At 41.4% G+C, this 20,418-nt stretch overlaps 1 protein-coding gene across 2 annotated transcripts in view; it reads left to right on the top strand.

Annotated features, from left to right (window-relative positions):
- Positions 1–20,418, top strand: part of AFG1L (AFG1 like ATPase) — a 144,600-nt gene that overhangs the window by 4,658 nt on the left and 119,524 nt on the right. For both annotated transcript variants that reach the window (XM_073220830.1, XM_073220829.1), the window contains exon 2: positions 8,171–8,394. Coding sequence is in view for 1 of the 2 variants with exons in the window: in XM_073220829.1 (XP_073076930.1) it covers positions 8,171–8,394 (224 nt within the window). In the remaining variant the exon portion in view is untranslated. The remainder of the gene's footprint in view (positions 1–8,170; positions 8,395–20,418) is intronic.

Below are 20,418 nucleotides of genomic sequence, written 5' to 3'. Positions count from 1 at the left end.
GTGGGCTACTGGGCCACGGTACAGGAGCCCTGCCTTATGCCTCAGAGCTTCGTCCTCTTTGTTTAAGCAAACGATGAATATCTAAAATGGGGAATAACTATTATTTTGGATTTATCTTTTCACAAAAAGTACCACCGAAATAGTAGGACCACACAAAGGGTCTAGGATTGGTAGTTCAGCCTTGGGTGCAGTGCAACAAATACGCTCTGTGCATTCTCTTGACGGAAGGGTACTTGTTTTCCTAGGTCACTCATATTTTTCACGGACCCATCACTACGACTGGTCCTCATTTCTCTCACAGAATCCTTTCGAATATGTTTGTTCTTCCCACTGTTTTGCCTTCCTTCCTTCCTCCATGAGGTCCCATTTCTGTGCCTACCCTACTGAAAGTGCATGATGCTCTAAAATCCAGAATCTTCTTCATGACCTTTGTTCTCCGTCCTTCTTGTGCCTTCTCATTTCTTCTCCCCAGCGAGCCCATCCTAGAAGTTCCTTTTTCAGTCAGTTATCTATACATAATTCTTAACCAGGTGGCAGTTTTCAACAATTTTCAAAGCCTGAACATAGAATTCATGGAATAGTTCCTTCATAGCTTCATAATGCAACTTGTGTAACCTAAATGTAGCTTAAGTAACTTAAATGTTAATTTATGTAACTCTTAAATGTGACTCTTGTAGATTTCCATTTAAAAATGTTCATTTAGGTATGTATGAATGTATAACATTTAAAATAAATGAACATTAACAACTAGATGTCATTTTTCTTTATCATTTGGAAAAAATAGATCCCTCAGATCTCATTATTAAATAGTGTATGAACAGGGTGAATATTAAGAAGTTACTCAGTATGCTAGGCCATGCCTATAATTACTTCAGAATAGCTTTATTCAGATTTTAGGCAGTATTTTACTGATTTGTTATCATGAAATTTAAAGTACTATTTTTTTCCTTTTGTAAAGTTATACATATTAGCACATTAAGATTAACTAGCTTCTAAAGGAAAAGAATGATAACCAGCAAGCATTTAGTTTTAATTTTCATAATTTTTCTATTTAAATCAAAAGCACCCTTTTAAAGCCCCAAATCAGCCTTTTATCAATAAAGTAAATCATCTTGTGATGCATTCCTTGATGATGGCTTATGTTGTTTTTCTAAAGAAAGAGTTTAATTAAGATTTGATTTTCTTCTGTTCTGCACTTTGTTTATTCATCACTGAATCATACATAGGTCTTTCATGTCACTGGTGAGTCTGACTTTTGGGTCACTGATGACCACTGCAGTTTAAAAAAAAAACCCAGCTGAATATTTATCTTTTCAGTGTGGTTAGAACATAATAGAGCATAAATGGGCTGCTTATGACCTTAGTATGGGCTTCTGTCATTGTAGGAGAACACTTCTGGTCAGTGGCCACTGTTCACAATTTGCTAAAATCAACACAAATGTACAAATAACTCATGAATAATTGTGAACACAGTATTTGAATGGATGTTTAATAAATATGCATTAAAAATCTAATTACAGTAATGAAGTTTACAGCTGAAATTTTAATCCAGCCCTTTAGAAATATTAAATGTGCTTTTCCTGATTGTGCATTTTTCTCACAGCAGTTGGGTAAACATTTTAAACTGGAAATCTAAATTCCTTATATAGTTTTGATTTCATTTAACTGAGCACGTGTTCTTTTTGGCATCAGTCTTCCTTGTCTTTGTGAAGAAGTGAAGCTCCTTTTATTCCATAACTGTTAACTCTGAAGAACTTTGAGCGGCCCTGTCTTAGGACTGCTGAACATAGGGGACACCAGGGCAATAATAAATGTGACCTGGAAAGGCTAGGCTATGATTTTGGTTCCATTCCATTGTACTGGATCAGTCACTTAATTTGGTATTTCAATTTTCTTATCTGTAGATTGGGATTAGTTGTCCTAACGCTACCTTTCTCACAGGCCATTCTGAGGCTCAGGTAAGTTATATGAGAAAGTCCTTTGAAAACTGTAAGAAGTGTTACATAAATGTGGGGCTCTGCTAAGAATAATAGAAATATGAATACTGAAATGCAAGAGGTGGTAGATTCCAGGCTGAGCAGAAATGGAATGAACTCAACTCTATATAAAATTACTAAAATCATTTTAAATTTGGAAAAGACTCACTTATACTTATAATGGCAAAGGGGCCAGTCTGATTTCAGTGCTTTGAATTCTAGAAAATGTAGTTATGATTTTTCTAAGATTGTGGGCAGGGCCTCTGTAGATAACCAGAGATGTTTTTTGTTTTTTGTTTTTTTTCCTTAGCTTAACTAACTTTTCTCTGGCTACTCTGAATACCTAGAGGCTCTTAGAAATTGTGAATTACTGCTTTTTGTCGTGATGTTTCAAGGAAGCTGTTGAAATTTGATTGAGTATGCAAGGGTAAGTCACTAAGGTAGAATATCTTCATTTAGTAAGAAATAGATATTCTTTTCAAAAGGAACTCAAGTACTTGTGAATTATTTGCTGTGCAGCAGGATAGAAAGATAACATTTTATAGACTCAGACTATCAGAACTGAAGAGGGCCTCTGGATCATGTAATCAAATAATGCTGGCATGCAGTTTATGCCTTAACTATTTCTTTCGGAGGCATCCTATTCATTTTTGGATAGCCCTGATTGTTAGAAAATTCTTTAAGCTGAAATTTGAGTTCTTTTGTCACTTCTCCCCATTTATCTTGAATTTTTCCTCAGGTACAACCTATATAACCCTAATCCTGCTTGTACATATGACAGTTCTTTAAACATCAAGACTGGTAGTATATAATCCACTTATTTATTCATTCATTCATTCATCAAATGTATTGGCTGCCACCTTGTCCCCAATCCACTTGACAATAATGAATATTTAGATGTATTATTCAATGAAGTTTTCACAGCTGTATTTACCATGTTACTTGCACTCAGTGATATAGATTAGGGGCCAGCAAACTCTATAAAGGCCAGATAGTAAGTATTTTATGTTTCATGGGCCTTAGGGTCCCTGTCATGACTTTTTCTTACCCTTGTGCAAAAGCAGCCATAGATAATATATAAATGAACATGGCTGTGTTCCAGTAAAACTTTATTTACAAAAACAGGCAGTGAGCTGGATTTGGCCCATGGTTATGGTTTACTGACCCGATAATCTCTTCTGTTCATTCTACATATGCTGTAGGTGTTCACTCCTCTGATTTCTGTCATCATAGATTAATTTTGTCATAGATTAATTTTTCTACCACAATAGATTAATTTTTACTGATTTTTACCTGTTCTTGAAATTCATATAGAGTTATATAGTATGTACTCTTTTGTGCCTAGTTTCTTCCATTTTACATGTTTTTCAGACTGACTCATGTGATTTAATGTTTTAACAGTTCATTTTTATTCCCAAGTAGTATTCTATTATATGAATATATCACAATTTATTTATCCATTCTCCTTTTGATGGACATTTCAGTTGTTTCCAGTTGCTACAATCTAATTTTGTGGATACATGTTTTCATTCCTCTTGGGTATATACCTTGGAATGGAATTTCTGGTCCATATTGTTAAGTATAGGTTTAACTTTATAGGAAATTGCCAAACTGTTGTCTAAAATGATTGTACATTATCTAAAATGAGTGTTCATTTTACAGTCTCATCATTAATGTATGGAGTGTTGTGGTTGCTATACATCCTTACCAACAATTAGGGTTGTCAAGGTTGTACATTTTTGTCCGTCTAGTGAATGGGAAGTGGTATCTTATTGTGGCTTAAATTTGAATCTACCTAATGACTAAAGATGTTGAACAGTTTTTCATATGCTTATTGACCATTTATCTTCTTTTGTTAAGTATCTGTTGATACTCTTTTCCTCTTTTTAAATTGGGTCATCTTATTGCTAAGGTGTTTCTTATATATACACTGGATACAAGTTTCTTGTCATATGTATGTATTGGGAATATTTTTTTTCTTGCCAGGATTTTTAAAAATTAAAAACATTATTGAGATATAATTCACATTCCATAAAATTCATTAGTCTTTAGGGAAATGTAATTCAAAACCACAGTGAGATGCCATTTCACACCCACTGGGATGGTGATGATCAAAAAGACAGTGGTAAGTGTTGCAGAGGATGTAGAGCAACTGGAGCCACTGGTGGGAACATAAAATAATGCAGATGCTTGGGGAAACAGTGACAGTTTCCCAAAAGGCTAAACAGAGTCATCACATAACCCAGCAATTCTACTCCTAGGTATATACTCAAAAGAAATGAAAATAACATGTTCACACAAAAACCTGTATGTAAATATTCAAAGAAGCATGATTTACAGTAGCTAAAAAATAGAAACAATCTTAATGTCCATCAACTGATGAATGAATAAACAAAATAAGGTGCACCCATCCATACAATGGAATATTGCCCAGCCACAGTGAGGCATAAGTACTGATACAGGCTACAACTTGGATAAACCTCAAAAACATTACGCTAAGGAAAAGAAGCCACACAACAACTGCATATGATCGCATTTATGTGAAATGTCAAGAAGAGGCAAATCCATAGAGACAGAAGTGAATGAGTGGTTGCCTAGGGTTGAGGGAAGCAGGAAGCGAAGGAGAAGTGACTACTGATATGTATTGGGTTTCTTTTTTTGAGGAGGTATCAAAAATGTTACTGAGTTAGCAATGAGGTCTGTGCAAATTTGTAAATATACTAAATTGTACTTTAACAGGGTGAAGTATTCTATGGATGTCATTTATAGCCAGTTGATTGATGGTTTTATCGAGTTCAACTGGTCCTTAGAGAGTTTCTGCCTGTTGGATTTGTCCATTTCTGCTAGAGTGTTGTTGAAGTCTCCAACTATGGTAGTAGAGGCATCTGTTTCTCCTTACAGTTCTATCAATTTTTGCCTTATATAGTTTAGTTTGATTGTCTGTTAGGTGCATATGCCTTAAGGATGTTATGTCTTGGAGAATTGACTGCATCATTATGTGATTCTCTTCTTTCTCTCTGATAACTTTCCTTGCTTTGAAGTCTCTTCTGTATGAAATTCATATGGCTACTCCTGCTTTCTCTTGATTTATGTTAGCATAGTATATTTTTTTCCATCCATTTACTTTTAATCTATATGTGTCTTTATGTTTAAAGCGAGTTTCTTATTGTGGGTAAAACTAATATTTCTAGAATATCTTGCCTGGCTTTAGTGCATCTGCATCTCAACAGGTGTTCCTCAGGGGTGGATAAAAGTTCCTCTCCGTACCTGGGCAACCGAGGGCTTAACTGAACCTAAGAGGTCAGGGGAAGGGCTGGTTTTGCTTCTGCCGGAGCAGAAAGAGAGATGGCCCTGGACCGCAGTTTGTAAGCAATAAATGGGCTTTAAACTTTATTTCTTACTTTGACTGATTTCGGTTTTAGAGGTGTTTTAACCTGGGATTTCTTTTTCCAGAGTTACAGCAGGAAATTAGTATTACTTTTGGGTTCCTTACCTGGTTAACTCTGGAAAATTAAAGGAAGGGTAGAAAAGAGCATTTCCCCTTTGCTTTTCCCGTTGTGATTCTCAAAAAGTCCAACACCAATGGGTCCAAATGTATGATTCAATGTTGACACACTCTACCTGGAGGTAGTGTCAGAGCCCACAAGATAAAGGGCTCAGTCCTGCAAGACTGCCCGTCCCCCCACTTGGACACCAGCTGCCTGCGGGCCGCCCAGCTCCCCCACGCCTGCATGGCTGACCACAGATTTAGGGCTTCCCATGAGCTCTGACCTCAGGTTTGATAATTTGCTAAAAATGTTTTAGAGAACTCAGGAAAACACTTGACTTATGATTACCAGTTTATTTTAATGGCTACAACTCATGAACAGCCAAATGGAAACGATGCATAGGGCAAGGGATGGGGACACGGGCCCGGAGCTTCCATGCCCTCTCTGGGTGCATTGCCAAGTTGGAAGCTTTCCAAATCTCCTTGTTCAGGAGTGTTTAGAGTTTAATCTCCAGCCTCCCCTCCCCTCCCAGGAGGTCAGTGGGTTGGGTGGGGCTGAAAGTTTCAACACTGTAAACACTTGTTCTCTCTGGGGACCAGCCCTGTCCTGAGGCTATCCTGGGGCTCTGCCCTAAGCTACTTCATTACTATAAACTCAGGCCTGAAGGTAAAGGGCTCATTATGAATAACAGAAGACTCCGATCACTCAGGAAATTCCAGGGATTTGAGGAGCCTTGTGCAGGGGACAGTGGCAAAGACATAAGTGGCATAAAACTAAATGTGATTTATTCCCAGAGGAATTAATGTTTAAACAAAAGGGTGTAGAAAAGAAGTCAATATGTCAGAATGCGTACCAGGGGGTCACTCTGACTGGGAGTGGGAGGGAGATTGAGAAGGAGTGGGCTGTGCATCACTGCAAAAAACAAAATGCAGAGAATGTTTTAAACCAGCCAATAAAATCAAGGCAAATGTAAAGAAACCCTAAGATGGATGTAACTTGCTTAGGTGACGTGTGGGAGAGAATGTGAACCTTGTAGTACTCAGCCAATGAGGAACCAGGGAAGGGACTTGTGTGCTAAGGAATAAATAGCTTCTTGTAACCGCCGAGTGTGCCTGCTCACCAAACACCCGATCTTGCAAGGGCAAATTAAAGCTTCACTCCGCTGTTCTCTTTGACTAAGTTTGGACCAGTGAGTGTGTTTCTCACAAGACCAAATACATTTCTTATGCCACATTGGTAAATGTCTGAAGTTGCTGGAAACTTTTACCTGTGCCTCCAGCCTCAACACCGAACTCATGCCTTGGCCTGGTCCTGTGTGGCCTAGGGTTCCAGAGAATTAGTCAGATTCTCTTTTGCAAGGCCACTAGCCCCCTGAGAGTTCAACATAGGCCGCCTTAACAGTGACCCTGAAACCCACTGCTTGAAAAGCAAGATGGAAGTTCATTATTCTTTGACTAAAAATCCAGGTCGGTGGTCCAGAGCTGGCCTGGCATCTGAGCATCGTTGGCGAGCTCCGCTGGGCTTGCTCAGTGTGCTGTGTGCCTCTCCTGGCAGGCTGGCTCCTCTGTCGCAGGCAGCACGCTTCCTTGCCGTCAGAGGAAGGACAGGGAGTGGGAGGGGGCGTGTGCCCTCGCTCTGTGTGTGCATCAGCGCTGCACACATGTCGGTTCACACTCCTTGGTGAGAACTGCTCCTGTGGCCCTCCGTGTCTGCCAGAGAGGCGAGGAAATGGAGTATTTCACTTTCTACCCACCTAAAATTTCTATTCAGAACAGAACAGCTATTGGAAGATGGCCCTGCCCTATCATTAACATTTATGATATATTTAGGGTTTTTTCCCTCTCTTGGGAAAAAAGATGGAATTAACATCGGGACTGTTAATTTTTTTTCTAAAGTAAGTCATTGTCATTCATCGAAACCAAGGACACATGGCGTTCAGTACAGTGTGAGACAGCACAGCAGCGCACCTTTGCAAAGTCTGCGAAACTGAACCGTGCCAGCGTGATGCCCCTTGCTTTTGCTCCTGAAGAGCAAAGAGGGACTTACCTGTTCCTTAGCTGCCACAGTTAAGGAACAGAGTTTTGATTGGACCTTGCCATGGCCAATCATTTCTCTCCCAGGAGAGGCTAAAAAGAGGCTGAAAAGAACATCGGAGTACCCCTACTCCCCTGCTTTGAAACAGACCCTCCGTCTAAAGGTTATGGAAAGGAGGGGCTCTCCTGAGCAGAAGGCCGACATCAGTGTGACAGCGTCTGAATGCTGTGTTGTTTGGGGTGGAGAAGAAAGGGGCGGGGGAAAGCCCTCTGTGAGTAGTTCCTGAGTCTCTGCCCCGGGGCTCAGGAACCAGAAGGGGGCCTAACTCCGAGGGAGGCGCTAGCCCCGCCCTGGGGGAGGGTCGATGAACCCCTGTGGCGGTCGGCCGAGTGGGGACCAAGAGGAGACCCTGAGGCAGGCTAGGCCCCAGGAGAGGGGTGTGGTCATAGTTGATGGGCTTGGGGTTTGCTCCTTTTATTAAAATGAGACAATTATAAATGAATTTGTTGTATGAAATGTGTTTTATATTATCACTTTATCAAACCTGATATTTTTAATAACTGCTCAAATATATACATTGTAACTTGTTAAAGGTTTTAATATGACCGTTAAGAAACATGAAATACCTTCATTTAAGAAAGTCTAAAATTTTGCATATGTTTTTGTTGATAGCCTATACAGTTCAGACAGGTGAGACTGTATCTCCAACCGTGGCTACAGAGTCTTATTCAAAAGCGCTGGCTAATTGCCGCGGACCGCTGGACCACTACGACGTTCTGGTCAACGCTCATGAGCTGAAGGATGATGAACATCAGAGAAGAGTCGTGCGGTGTCTGCAGAAACTGCATGAGGACCTGAAAGGATACAGCACAGGGGCAGAAGGCCTTTTTTCAAAGGTGAGGTTTTGTGATACTAAAGATTGAACGTTTAAAAGTGTAAGCATTTTATAAAATGGATTAAATGCAGTTGGGTACAGTCGTGAAACAGCTTGACAATTTCCCACCAGCTCCTTTAACAAGCTCTGTGAGGTCCCCATTCCCACCCCCTGCGGGCTCTGTATCTTTCTTGCACCTTCAGGGAGATGCGGACAGCTTCGTGTCTAGGTAATGGTTGAGGCAGCCCAATGTGAGTGGAAACTTGTGTGCGGCTCACAGCTTCGCCCTCCCTGTTACTCAGCGTGGCCCGGCGTCCGCGGTGGAGGAGGGGAGTGGATTCTTCCTCTTTGCATCGCCCTCGCTCTGCTTGCCTGGCTTCTCCAGGGAGAGTGAGAGGGATGGAAGGTGAGAGCCAGGCGGCAGAGGCTCAGGTGACCCGTTCGGGGCCTTTTGCGTGAGACGCTGATGTGCCGGCTCTTCGTGGGCAGGCACGCTCGTGGGTCCTGCAGGACGCCCGTGGGGGCCTCTCCACTGCTCCGCTCTTTCGTCCTCTCGTGACGCTGGTGGAGCACCTGTCATCGCTGCATTCTGCTGGGACCCCCTGGCCCTTTCATTTAGGCTTTGTGGGTCGGGGCCTTTCAGGACAGCTTTAGCCAGATCACCTTCTGTGGTGTCCGCGTAGGTCGCAGGAAGTGTGACAGCTTCTTCCCCGCGGCTGCGTGGGCAGCTTCGGTCAGCCCCCCGCCCTGGGCTTCTGCCGGTGAGAAGCAGGCACAGCCCCTGGCTGCGCCCTGTACACCCAGTGCTCCCGGGGGCGCTTGTCCGGTCCTCCCACTAGCACCCACACACCCTGCCTCGGCAGCTGCCCGTGGGTTTCCTCACCTAAACACACCCACCTGGGGAGGGGCTGCCCGTCTCCTCTTACACTCAGTCCCGTCTCTCCGGATGCGTCTCTGGGGACACTGCGCGCTGGGCACCAGCGGCGTCTGTGGGAATGCCCAGCCCTCCTTAACTGCTTTCTACCTGGAACACTTTCAGTTCCATTTTGATTTAAGGGCTGTTTCTGCTTTTTTTTTTTCTTTTAAAGTAATTCCTGCATGAATATGACTATTGCCTCTATTCAGAATGTAGGAGAACTTGTCTGTCCTTGTTCTCAGCATTGAGCTTTCACTGAAATTCTGGGAGAACAGGAAACACCCATTCCCCTTCCCATCGTGGAAACCACTGTCATCTGTGGGGTCATCCCCGAAGTATGAGGGATAGTGTAATAATGAGACTTAGGGTGCGGTTCAGCCTAAGAATCTAGTTTTCCTTTAATTGATGGGCCAAACCATCTCCCCACCAACCCGACACTCAAATATTCTTTCACGCTATGGTCATTAGAAAAAGGTACTACATACCACATGTTAGTAGTACTCTATTTTAAAACTCTAATGAGAGTAATTTGACTTTTTAAAAAGCTCGTGAGAGTATGACTAAGTAGTTTTATTTTTATGTAAAGAAAAAGGCTGTCAATTTGTTAACAACTTTTGGCAAAAGGAATAGGAATTCATTTAGGTTACCAAAAAAAAAACTGGCGATTTAGAATAAGGCTGCATATGCAAATAGCAGCGGAGGCATCTCAGGAGCCCCAGGCCTTCAGCAGCATCACTGGCTCTAAAAGCTTTGCCACTTGGCAGGCGGTGCTCGCGGGCCCTTGACTCTTACCCCAGTGCTCTGCCCTTCCTGGAATCTGCCTACTCTGCTCCTTTGCCCCCATGTCTGCTTCCACTTCGGTTTGTTCTGCCGACTTCTTGATTCTCTTCCTGTTATCTATGATTTGAATTCGCGGATAAGAATCTGAGAGGACAGCCAGTCAGTTCACCCTGTTTGTGCTGAGCTGCCACACCGCGCTTCTCAGAGGCCGCTGGTCCAGGTGAGGATCAGCTCTCTGCGTGAGGCGCCACCCAGAAGAGGACTGTGAGTGTGGTAGCGTTAGGATTGGCCAGTCCAGCGCAGTGTTTATAGGAAGTCATGAGGAGTTACCCCTTTTGATGGCTAGCCCTACTTCTTTTTCCCCATATTTCCAAAAGTTTATAGGTGGGTGAAGAATGAAAAAGTTGGGAAAATGTAGACTGTTTATGTATTACACACCTAATCATAGTTTGCAATATACGTGGCCTTCCAAATAAAATAACAACTTCGTTATGTGTCACAGCTGGGAAGCAAGATGTATTATATAATTGGATTTTTTAGATCTGAGAGTTAAATTGTTTTCATGAACTTGAATCTTATTGCCTTTCTAGTCTTCTCCCTTTTGGAAATGTAGGCCTTTCTTTTCTCTTTCCCATTGTGTATCATCCTAGGGCTCATCTTTCTGTGCTTGGTGAACTTCCACCCAATTAAAAGTATCCTTTAATCATTAACATATCTGGTTGACAATTCAACAATGTGTTTTTTTTCCTTTAAAATCATTGCCTGGACTTTAGGGATATTCTCCCACATTTCCACCTTTGGTTCCTGAATTGACCATGATGGGTCTGCCTAGTTGAGTAGACAGCTATTTAGCCATAAGGAAGTGCAATATCTACCATCTAGAAGCCCTGGTCTGTGTAATTGTGATCTTAATGTGAGTAGGAGATTTGATGTATCAGGTAGTTTCAAGTGTCCAGTGCAGCTTGTATTTGTTAAATCCTAATGCACATGTGAGTTAATGTTCAGTAGCTTGATCAACATCCCTTTGTTGGTAGTATTTCTCCTGTAGTTTCTTAAGCCTGCTAAATCCTCAACATTGAAAAGACCCGAACATCTAATGTAATTTGAAATAAAAATATGTAAAGCTTTAGCATTTGGAGATTGTAAAGATGCCACAGACTTAATCTTCTAAAAAGTGAATGCAGGTATGCTGATTATCAGAGAAGGAGAATTTGAGCTATTAGATTTCCCCATGATAGAAGAACAAGTGTAGACTTGTTTATTTTTGTCAATAGGATTTACTTTGATTTTGTCCCTAGCTTTATTGCGCTATTGTTGACATATAACATATGTAAGTTTAGAGTATACAGCATGATGATTTAATATTCACATATATTGCAAAATGGTTACCACAGTAAGGTTGGTTAACACCTACATTCCCTCACATAATTACTGTTTTTTTGTGTGTGGTGAAAATATTAAAAGATATCTACTCTTTTAATAGCTTTCACGTATATAATACAGTATTGTTAATCATGGCTACCATGCTGTGCATCGGATGCCCAGAGTTCTCGCATCTTGTGGCTGGGGGTTTATACCCTTTGACCATGTCTTGTCACTCCTGTCCCCCCCACCCCCCAGCCCCTGGAAACCACCATTCTAGTCTCTGTTTCTATGAGTTTGGCTTTAAAATATATATATATATATATATATAAAATTCTGCCTGTAAGTGAGAATATACAGTATTTATTTTTCTCTGACTTGTTCACTTAGCATATACGGGCATTTGATTTTGTTATTTAATGCAGATGTTTAAACGTTCATTGTAATGGCCTTTTTTCATTGCACTCCCAAGTGCCCTCTGTAAGTCTAGTTATAATATTAGAATAAAATCCTGCACCTTCTTCATAGAATGCCCGCAGTATCAGTGAGAAAACAATTGCTGGCAGGCTATGAGGCCACTTTCACCTACCTAGGTAACAGTGTTTTCTCTAACAAAAATCTGAGTTAGTAGCAAGTGACCACGCTTGTATGAGCAACAGACTGAAGAATGAGCATTTATGAGCACTTTACTTTTGTTATCAAATAAAACTTACAGCCAGGTTAATCTGACACCTTTAATGTATGCATAATTGTTATTGTGCTGTGAGGTAATTAGGCATAAATGGTAAGTAGTTCATGTAAATCACTATAATTAGAATTACTTTTACACAGCCAAATCAAGCATTCCTAGAGTCAGGGAGGGGGAAAATTAAACAGGGTGTGGAGCTGCTCTGAAATGCCCCCATTAATCATGGGTATGTAGGCAGCCAGGTTTTTCCATCTTTTGGGAGGAAATGTCATAGCCCAGGAGACCTGGGAATTGGGCTGGGGTGGGGGACAAAATTCCTTTCTTCCTTTTTCTCCTGCTTTCTACAAAATAATTTTCAGTTTCTTCTCTAATGAGAAACTGTTAATTCCAACTTCCTCTTATATGCTCCTACCTTTTTTTTGGAGAGCCCTCCTCACCCTTGCCCCCCCGGGCACCCCCGGGCCCCCCCGGGCCCCGGCCTACCTGAGGTCTTGATCCTTCCCCTGCTCCAGCTGCTGGCACCTGTGAGCAGCGTCCCTGGAATGCTGGGCTCTGGGCTTTTCCCTCAGCTGTCTGGATCCCTTCTTACCCAGGACCAGGCCAGTTGCTGTTTCCCCAGTCCCTCCCTTCTTTCCTCCAGATGAGGGAGTGAGCACTTATTTTCTTCATTCATCTTCTTGCAGCCCGCATTTCCAATGGGTTAAGGAAGGTTGAGCAGTGTGGTTTAGCTAAAGCTTCCCTGATCCCTGGAACTTTATCCTTCAGAAGGTCATAAGCAACACTGAGTCCAAAATGGACAATATCTATAGCCACAGGTTTATTAAAGGCCAGAATTGTTTTTAAATGAATGTTTCTTTTATCACCGTTTTGTGAAAGCTGAAGCAGAAGCATCCTAACCCAGTGACAGGGTCATCTGTAAGGACATGAGCTTGAGGTTCAAACTGCATTGTTTTTTGAGAACTAAGAACATACCAAACACCGTTTAAAGTCTGAAATTTGGAAAACTGAGTGTTAATGGGGCTGCTTGAGTCTCCAGAATAATTAAACAATGTGTTCAGTTTTTTATCATGGGTCCAAAAGGTGAAATTATGCCATCAACATAGATGAGAATGTCTTTAATAAGTCCCTTAAAATGAATTTAAAGGAAAGAAGTGTAGCCCTGTTTCGCAGTGTTCAGGACTGGGGTTTCATCTGTCGTCATCAGCCAGAGCTGACTGCTTTGGTGTGGCAGCGGGAGGGTGTAGGCTGAGGTCTGGTCAGGGGCTGGCAAATCTCTGTAAAGGACCATGTGGGGAATCTGTGGCCCACGGGGCCATGTGACTTCTGCATCCACTCACTTCCGCCATTGTAGTCAAAGAGCCACAGACAACACATAAATAAAGGTATTCCAGTAAGTACTTATTAAAAACAGGTGTCAGCCTGGATTTGGTGACCCCTGCTCTAGAAGACTGCTACCTGACTAGATCTGAGGGTTGGAGCGAGACTGTTCATCGCAGTCAGGGTTCTGCTGGAATGCAGTCGCTCTGGCTTTCCTGGCTAATCGCACATTATGTCGCTTCATGTGTACCTGTATCCAGGCAGACAGACAGATGGAACAAAGTAGAAAGTCCAGAATGTACGGGGCAACTTGGTAGACCATTGGAGTTGGCACTGAAAATCAGTGGGAAAAAAGATGGTCTAGCCAATCAACAGGAATGAGACAATTGACTGTCTGTGAAATGTAAAAATAGGTACCTACCTTCCTCTCTAAACACAAAAATAAATCTTAGAATTAATATCCAAAATTTAAAGTGAAATTTTAAAACTTTAAAGAAAACTAGAGAAATATCTTTATGAACTTGGGAAAAGGAAGAATTTCTCATATAAGATACAAAAGCCTAAATTATAAAGGTAAACATTTGACTATACTAAAATTTAAAACTTAAAAAGCATCATAGAAAAACTGAAAAGGAAGACCACGGACTGGGAGAAAATATTTGCATCAAAAATAATTGACTACAGGATAGCGCTCAAGATGGCGGCGTGAGTAGGGCAGCAGACGTCTCCTTCCAACCCCATCTACATTTTGAAAATAAAGCAAATACAACTATTCCTAAAAAGAGACCAGAAGATACAGTACAACAGCCAGGCGACATCTACATCTGTGAGAACTCAGCATCTCGCAAAAACGGTAAGATACAAAGCCGTGATAGAAAACAAAATCACAGCAAAGAAAGCACACCAACCAAATACTAACTAAAGACAAAAAATAACATCAGCTATCCACAGAAGCAGTCAAGGGAAATGCAAAAGAGTACAGAATAAAACACCTCACATATAAAGATTGGAGGAGGAGGAAAAAGAAGAGAGAAATAAAGAATCATCAGACTGTGTTTATAATAGTGTAATAAGTGAGTTAAAGTTAGACAGTTAGATAGTAAAGAAGCGACCCTTGAAAGACAAGTATCAAATGATTTCACTCATCTGTGGAGTATAACAAAGAAAAAACTGAAGGAGCAAACCAGCAGCAGACTCACAGAACCCAAGGATGGACTAGCAGTTACCAAAGGGAAAGGAACTGGGGAGGACGGGTGGGAAGGGAGGGATAAGGGGGGAAAAGGGGCATTACAATTAGCAGACATAATGTAGGGGGTGGGGAGCACGGGGAGGGCTGTCCAACACAGAGAAGACGAGTAGTGACTATAGCATCTTACTACGCTGATGGACAGTGACTAATGGGGTATGTGGGGGGGACTTGGTGATGGGGGGAGTCTAGTAACCATAATGTTACTCATGTAATTGTACATTAATAACAACAACAAAAAAATCCTCTAAAAGAAAAATTGACTACAGATGGCTTTCTGAAAGAACTCCTACCAAAAATAAATAGAAAAAATGTCAAGCAACCCAGTAGAAACCTTAATGAAGAGTCTATTTTGAGAGGATAACTATCAGATGCCACAAAGATGTATAAGTAAATCAGAATGTATTTCTGAAATGGAATATTACCTAGCATGGGGATAATAAACTTTAATCAGGATTGTTAATTCTGAGGATGAAGGGCACAAAGGACCTCGGCTGTATCTAATATGTTATTACTTAAATTTTGTAATAAATATGTCAAAGTATGAAGATTCGATAAAGCTGGGTGGTAGGTAACCAAGTGTTCAGTATTCTCTCCAATTTAACCTGTTTATAATATTCCATAATAAAAATATTTTTAAGTGTAATTGTGAGATAATTCAACAGTTTAGTTGTTTTTATCATTTTGAGGAAGTTACTTCTTTTCTTGATCATGTCATTCCAGACTCCACTAGTTCAGTATTTGCTCCTCACAAATAGAGTGAGGAAGGGGAATTATTAGCATGGAGTCCAGCAAAGATAGGGCATATCTTAGTAAGAGTTTTTTGGCAATGGAATTTTTTTCCTCATTCTGAAATATCATAAGCTGAATTTTCTTGGCTTTAACTCTTTTTCACAAATGCCAGATGTTTCTGAGTTCTATGTATAACGTGTATTTATGTCTTGTAAAACTCAGGGGGAAAATAAATTTCCAGCCCGGGGCAAAATACCTTTGAACCAAAATCAGTCAAAGGAAGAAATAAAGTGGGAGAAACCTGTTTACCGCTTACAAGCAGTGCTCCACTTCTCCTCGCCCATGTCTCCCACAACTGGGCTGCAAAAAGGGACCCCACCCAGGCTCTCCTGTCTAGATATGCCCTCCCTTCCCTTACCTGTTGAGATGGAGATGGACTGCTCTCCACCCCTTGGAAACACCTATTGTTATGGAAACACTATTAAGGCCAGGAGAGAGATTGTGGAAATGTTGCAGTTTTACCCACAGCCCACCCCTCCAGAAATCTTGCCTCACTATCTACTCATTCCCTGTCTTCCACAATGGCCCCTGGGTGAGAAACTGGAGCATTGTGACCAGGCTTATAACATAAAATAGCAACAGCAATAAAATCATGATAATCCTCAAGCTGGAGGATTTAGCTAAATTCAAAGTCCAAGGCAGTTTAGTCCATAGCTCGCCCATTCCACAGGCGGTCAGTAGCTGAACAGGCAGGGAGTTCAGAGCGATCATCAGGCAGCCGCTGCAGCCAGGGGACAGGTCCAGGCCACAGGGACTGTAGAAGAAAATAACCTTAAGGGTGATAAGATACATGTTTTAATGACACCAGCATAGGCAAATCTTGTCCATCAGGTAGGATGCATGCCAGAGAGGGGCCCTGTGATAGGACAGTGGCAGGAATGGGATCTCATCCTGGTCTAGTGACCAGACTTTCACCCCCCTCCCTGAAGGAGTTAAAGGCCAGTGTATAGGGATATGGGAGGTACATGCCCTGGCCATAAAGATAAAATTTCCCTGTAAGATGCTCTTATCTCCTAGATGTTTTGGGATACACTACCATGATCTTTGGGGGCCACTCTGCTGTTACTCCAGGAACAAAGGAGGCCAGCTTCTAGGCCTTTACCCCAAGGTGCCAGAAGGGTCAGCCATCGCTGGCCCATGTGTTGAAATGTCCAGGGCCACGTCCACTCAACAGAGTCTCCAGGGTTTAATGCAGTTGGGCGGGCAGCAGGATGTTGCTCTGCCGGCCGTACCCTGGCTTTAGTAACTCCTTTCCCTGGGAAGGGGAAAATCACAGTGATAGACAGTAAAAAACCCCTTGGCAGGAAGTGTTTATTGAGTAGGAAAATAGAGGTCTCCGTTTTAAGAATTTTTGCTTGGATCTACTGGCAATAAGGATGGCTGTGGAGGAAGTGGGAGGAAATGGTAGCAAGGGCAAATCTTTTATTTTGTACTTTTTAAAAAATATATTTTATTTTTTATTATAAAAGTAAGCCATGCTCCTCTACTACAAAGCCATAGTAATCAAGACAATTTGGTACTGGCACAAGAACAGAGCCACAGACCAGTGGAACAGATTAGAGACTCCAGAAATTAACCTAAACATATATGGTCAATTAATATTTGATAAAGGAGCCATGGACATACAATGGCAAAAAGACAGTCTCTTCAACAGATGGTGCTGGCAAAACTGGACAGCTACATGTAAGAGAATGAAACTGGACCATTGTCTAACCCCATACACAAAAGTAAATTCAAAATGGATCAAAGACCTGAATGTAAGTCATGAAATCATTAAACTCTTAGAAAAAAACATAGGCAAAAATCTCTTAGACATAAACATGAGTGACCTCTTCTTGAACATATCTCCCTGGGCAAGGAAAACAACAGCAAAAATGAGCAAGTGGGACTACATTAAGCTGAAAAGGTTCTGTACAGCGAAAGACACCATCAATAGAACAAAAAGGAACCCTACAGTATGGGAGAATATATTTGAAAATGACAGATCCGATAAAGGCTTGACGTCCAGAATATATAAAGAGCTCACACGCCTCAACAAACAAAAAACAAATAACCCAATTAAAAAATGGGCAGAGGAACTGAACAGACAGTTCTCTAAAAAAGAAATACAGATGGCCAACAGACACATGAAAAGATGCTCCACATCGCTAATTATCAGAGAAATGCAAATTAAAACTACAATGAGGTATCACCTCATACCAGTAAGGATGGCTGCCATCCAAAAGACAAACAACAACAAATGTTGGCGAGGCTGTGGAGAAAGGGGAACCCTCCTACACTGCTGGTGGGAATGTAAATTAGTCCAACCATTGTGGAAAGCAGTATGGAGGTTCATCAAAATGCTCAAAACAGACCTACCATTTGACCCAGGAATTCCACTCCTAGGAATTTACCCTAAGAAGGCAGCAATCAAGTTTGAGAAAGACAGATGCACCCCTATGTTTATCGCAGCACTATTTACAATAGCCAAAAATTGGAAGCAACCTAAATGTCCATCGGTAGATGAATGGATAAAGAAGATGTGGTACATATACACAATGGAATACTACTCAGCCATAAGAAGAGGGAAAATCCTACCATTTGCAGCAACATGGATGGAGCTGGAGGGTGTTATGCTCAGTGAAATAAGCCAAGCGGAGAAAGAGAAATACCAAATGATTTCACCCATCTGAGGAGTATAAGAACAAAGGAAAAACTGAAGGAACAAAACAGCAGCAGAATTACAGAATCCAAAAATGGACTAACAGGTACCAAAGGGAAAGGAACTGGGGAGGATGGGTGGGCAGGGAGGGATAAGGGGGGCAAAGAAGAAAGGGGGTATTAAGATTAGCATGCATGGGGGGGGAGGGAGAAAGGGGAGGGAGGGCTGTACAACACAGAGAAGACAAGTAGTGATTCTACAACATTTTGCTATGCTGATAGACAGTGACTGTAATGTGGTTTTTAGGGGGGACTTGGTATAGGGGAGAGCATAGTAAACATAGTATTCTTCATGTAAGTGTCGATTAAAGATTAAAAAAAAAAAACAAAAAGAAAAAAAGAAAGAAAGAAAGAAAAGGGGGATTACTCCTTGATAGGATAAAACTATTGGTAAATCAAAGATTAACGCATGCTTTAAATATCCTTAATTTTGATCACTTAAAGGGTGTCACATGATCGGCTATGGAAGTACTCTTTTCTGATAATATTCCTTTCTCTTAATAAAAAAAAAAAAAAAGCAGTTCCTGTGCGCTGACCTCCAATGAGTTCTACACAGTGGTATAGAGGGCATGTCAAAGTGGGGCAAAGGGTCTGTTTGTTTCTATGCAGAAGATCAAGGCCTAGCTTGGCTACCCAGAAAATGAACTAAGATACGATATGAGGAGGAGCTTCCGGCATCAGCACTCTCTGGAGGACTCGTGCCGGGGGATGATCATCAAAAAGCCTCAACAGGGATCTGGGCGATGCTGCGGTTGTGGCTGCATCCACCCCACCGTCTCCTGGACTTGCCATTGGAATGAGGAGGGAGATGTCTAGGCTGGCATGTGCATACAGTGAGACAACGAATTTGACCGGATCTGTACTGTTGGAACTCAACCAGGAGTTGGGAGGGGTGCAAGTTGTAGCACTCCAAAATCTTACGACTATAGACTATCTACGGTTAAAAGAACATATGGGATGTGAACAGATCCCAGAAATGGGCTGCTTTAATTTGTCTGATTTCTCTCAGACTGTTCAAGTACAGTTGGACAATATCCATCATATCGTAGACTAATTCTCACAAATGCCTAGGGTGCCGAACTGGTTTTCTTGGCTTCACTGGAGATGGCTGGTAATTATAGATTTGCTTTGTTTATGTCACCGTATTCCTATTATATTAATATGTGTGCTCAAGGTAGTTAGTAGTTTAAAACCTATACATGCTTGAGGTACTCTACAAGAAGATATGGCAAAGAAATAATCAATCTTCCCATGTTTTCTTCCATCTGCTACCTCTGTAGCTTTTCTTCTTCCTTCCTAATTACAACCCTTAAATAGAATTCGTGCCTCATATCGAATTTACTGAGTATCATAATTCCTCCAGGTGGTAAAGATGCCTTGAGACAAGTGCCGGGCATAGAAGCCACAGGGCATAAATCTGCAAAGAAGTAAAAAGCTAACCTTTTCAAACAATATTGCTTCTCTCTCACTTACCAACTTTACATCTCCCTGTATGGCCCGGAAGATGACTGGTTAGCCAGAGACGGGTAAGATTCCTCAAGGGAGGAACAACCTAAGACAGGCACAGTCGCAGGGGGGCCATCAGGTGAGAAATTGGGGATCAACAGTGGTGAGGCTCAGAACCTCACCCCCCCTGTTTTGAGAGAAATCTTCTGCATCCATGGATGTTTTAATGCCCTTGTCTAGCTTGGATTAACACATAGTCTACAGGCACACACCTGATCATCTACAATTGCTCTCTTACAGCACTAAACTATGTTTTCTACCTTTATCTTGCATCTACCTACCACTTCAGCATTTTATTAAAAATAAAAATAATAATAATAATAAAGGGAGAAATGTGGATCCACATATAAATCAAGTATAAAAATCAAACGAATATTCATATCTGACCTGATTGTTTATAGTTCATGATGCGTGATCAAGACCGAAAGTTTCTGTGATGACTGCCCTTGTACTGTTCACCATCTAAGAACTTGTTCGTTATGCTTCAGAAGATTGGAGACTGACGAGAATTAGGCTTGAGATGGATTAATGATTGTGCATTGAGCATTGACCCCCCTATACAGAATCTTATTGTTGTTAACAACCATTTGATCAATAAATATGAGAGATGCCCTCTCAAAAAAAAAAAAATGCTCCAAGGGCATCTAAAGGAAAAAAAAAAAAAAGTAAGCCATGCTTACTGTCAAAATAGGAAAACATAAAAATCATAAGGAAGACAATAACAGTAACTTATTTTATC

The sequence above is a fragment of the Manis javanica genome, chromosome 13 (assembly GCF_040802235.1).
Source record: "Manis javanica isolate MJ-LG chromosome 13, MJ_LKY, whole genome shotgun sequence".
In the NCBI taxonomy this organism is placed as follows: domain Eukaryota; kingdom Metazoa; phylum Chordata; class Mammalia; order Pholidota; family Manidae; genus Manis; species Manis javanica.
The sequence above is the reverse complement of the archived record's forward strand: the minus strand, read 5'-3'. Positions and strand labels throughout refer to the sequence as shown.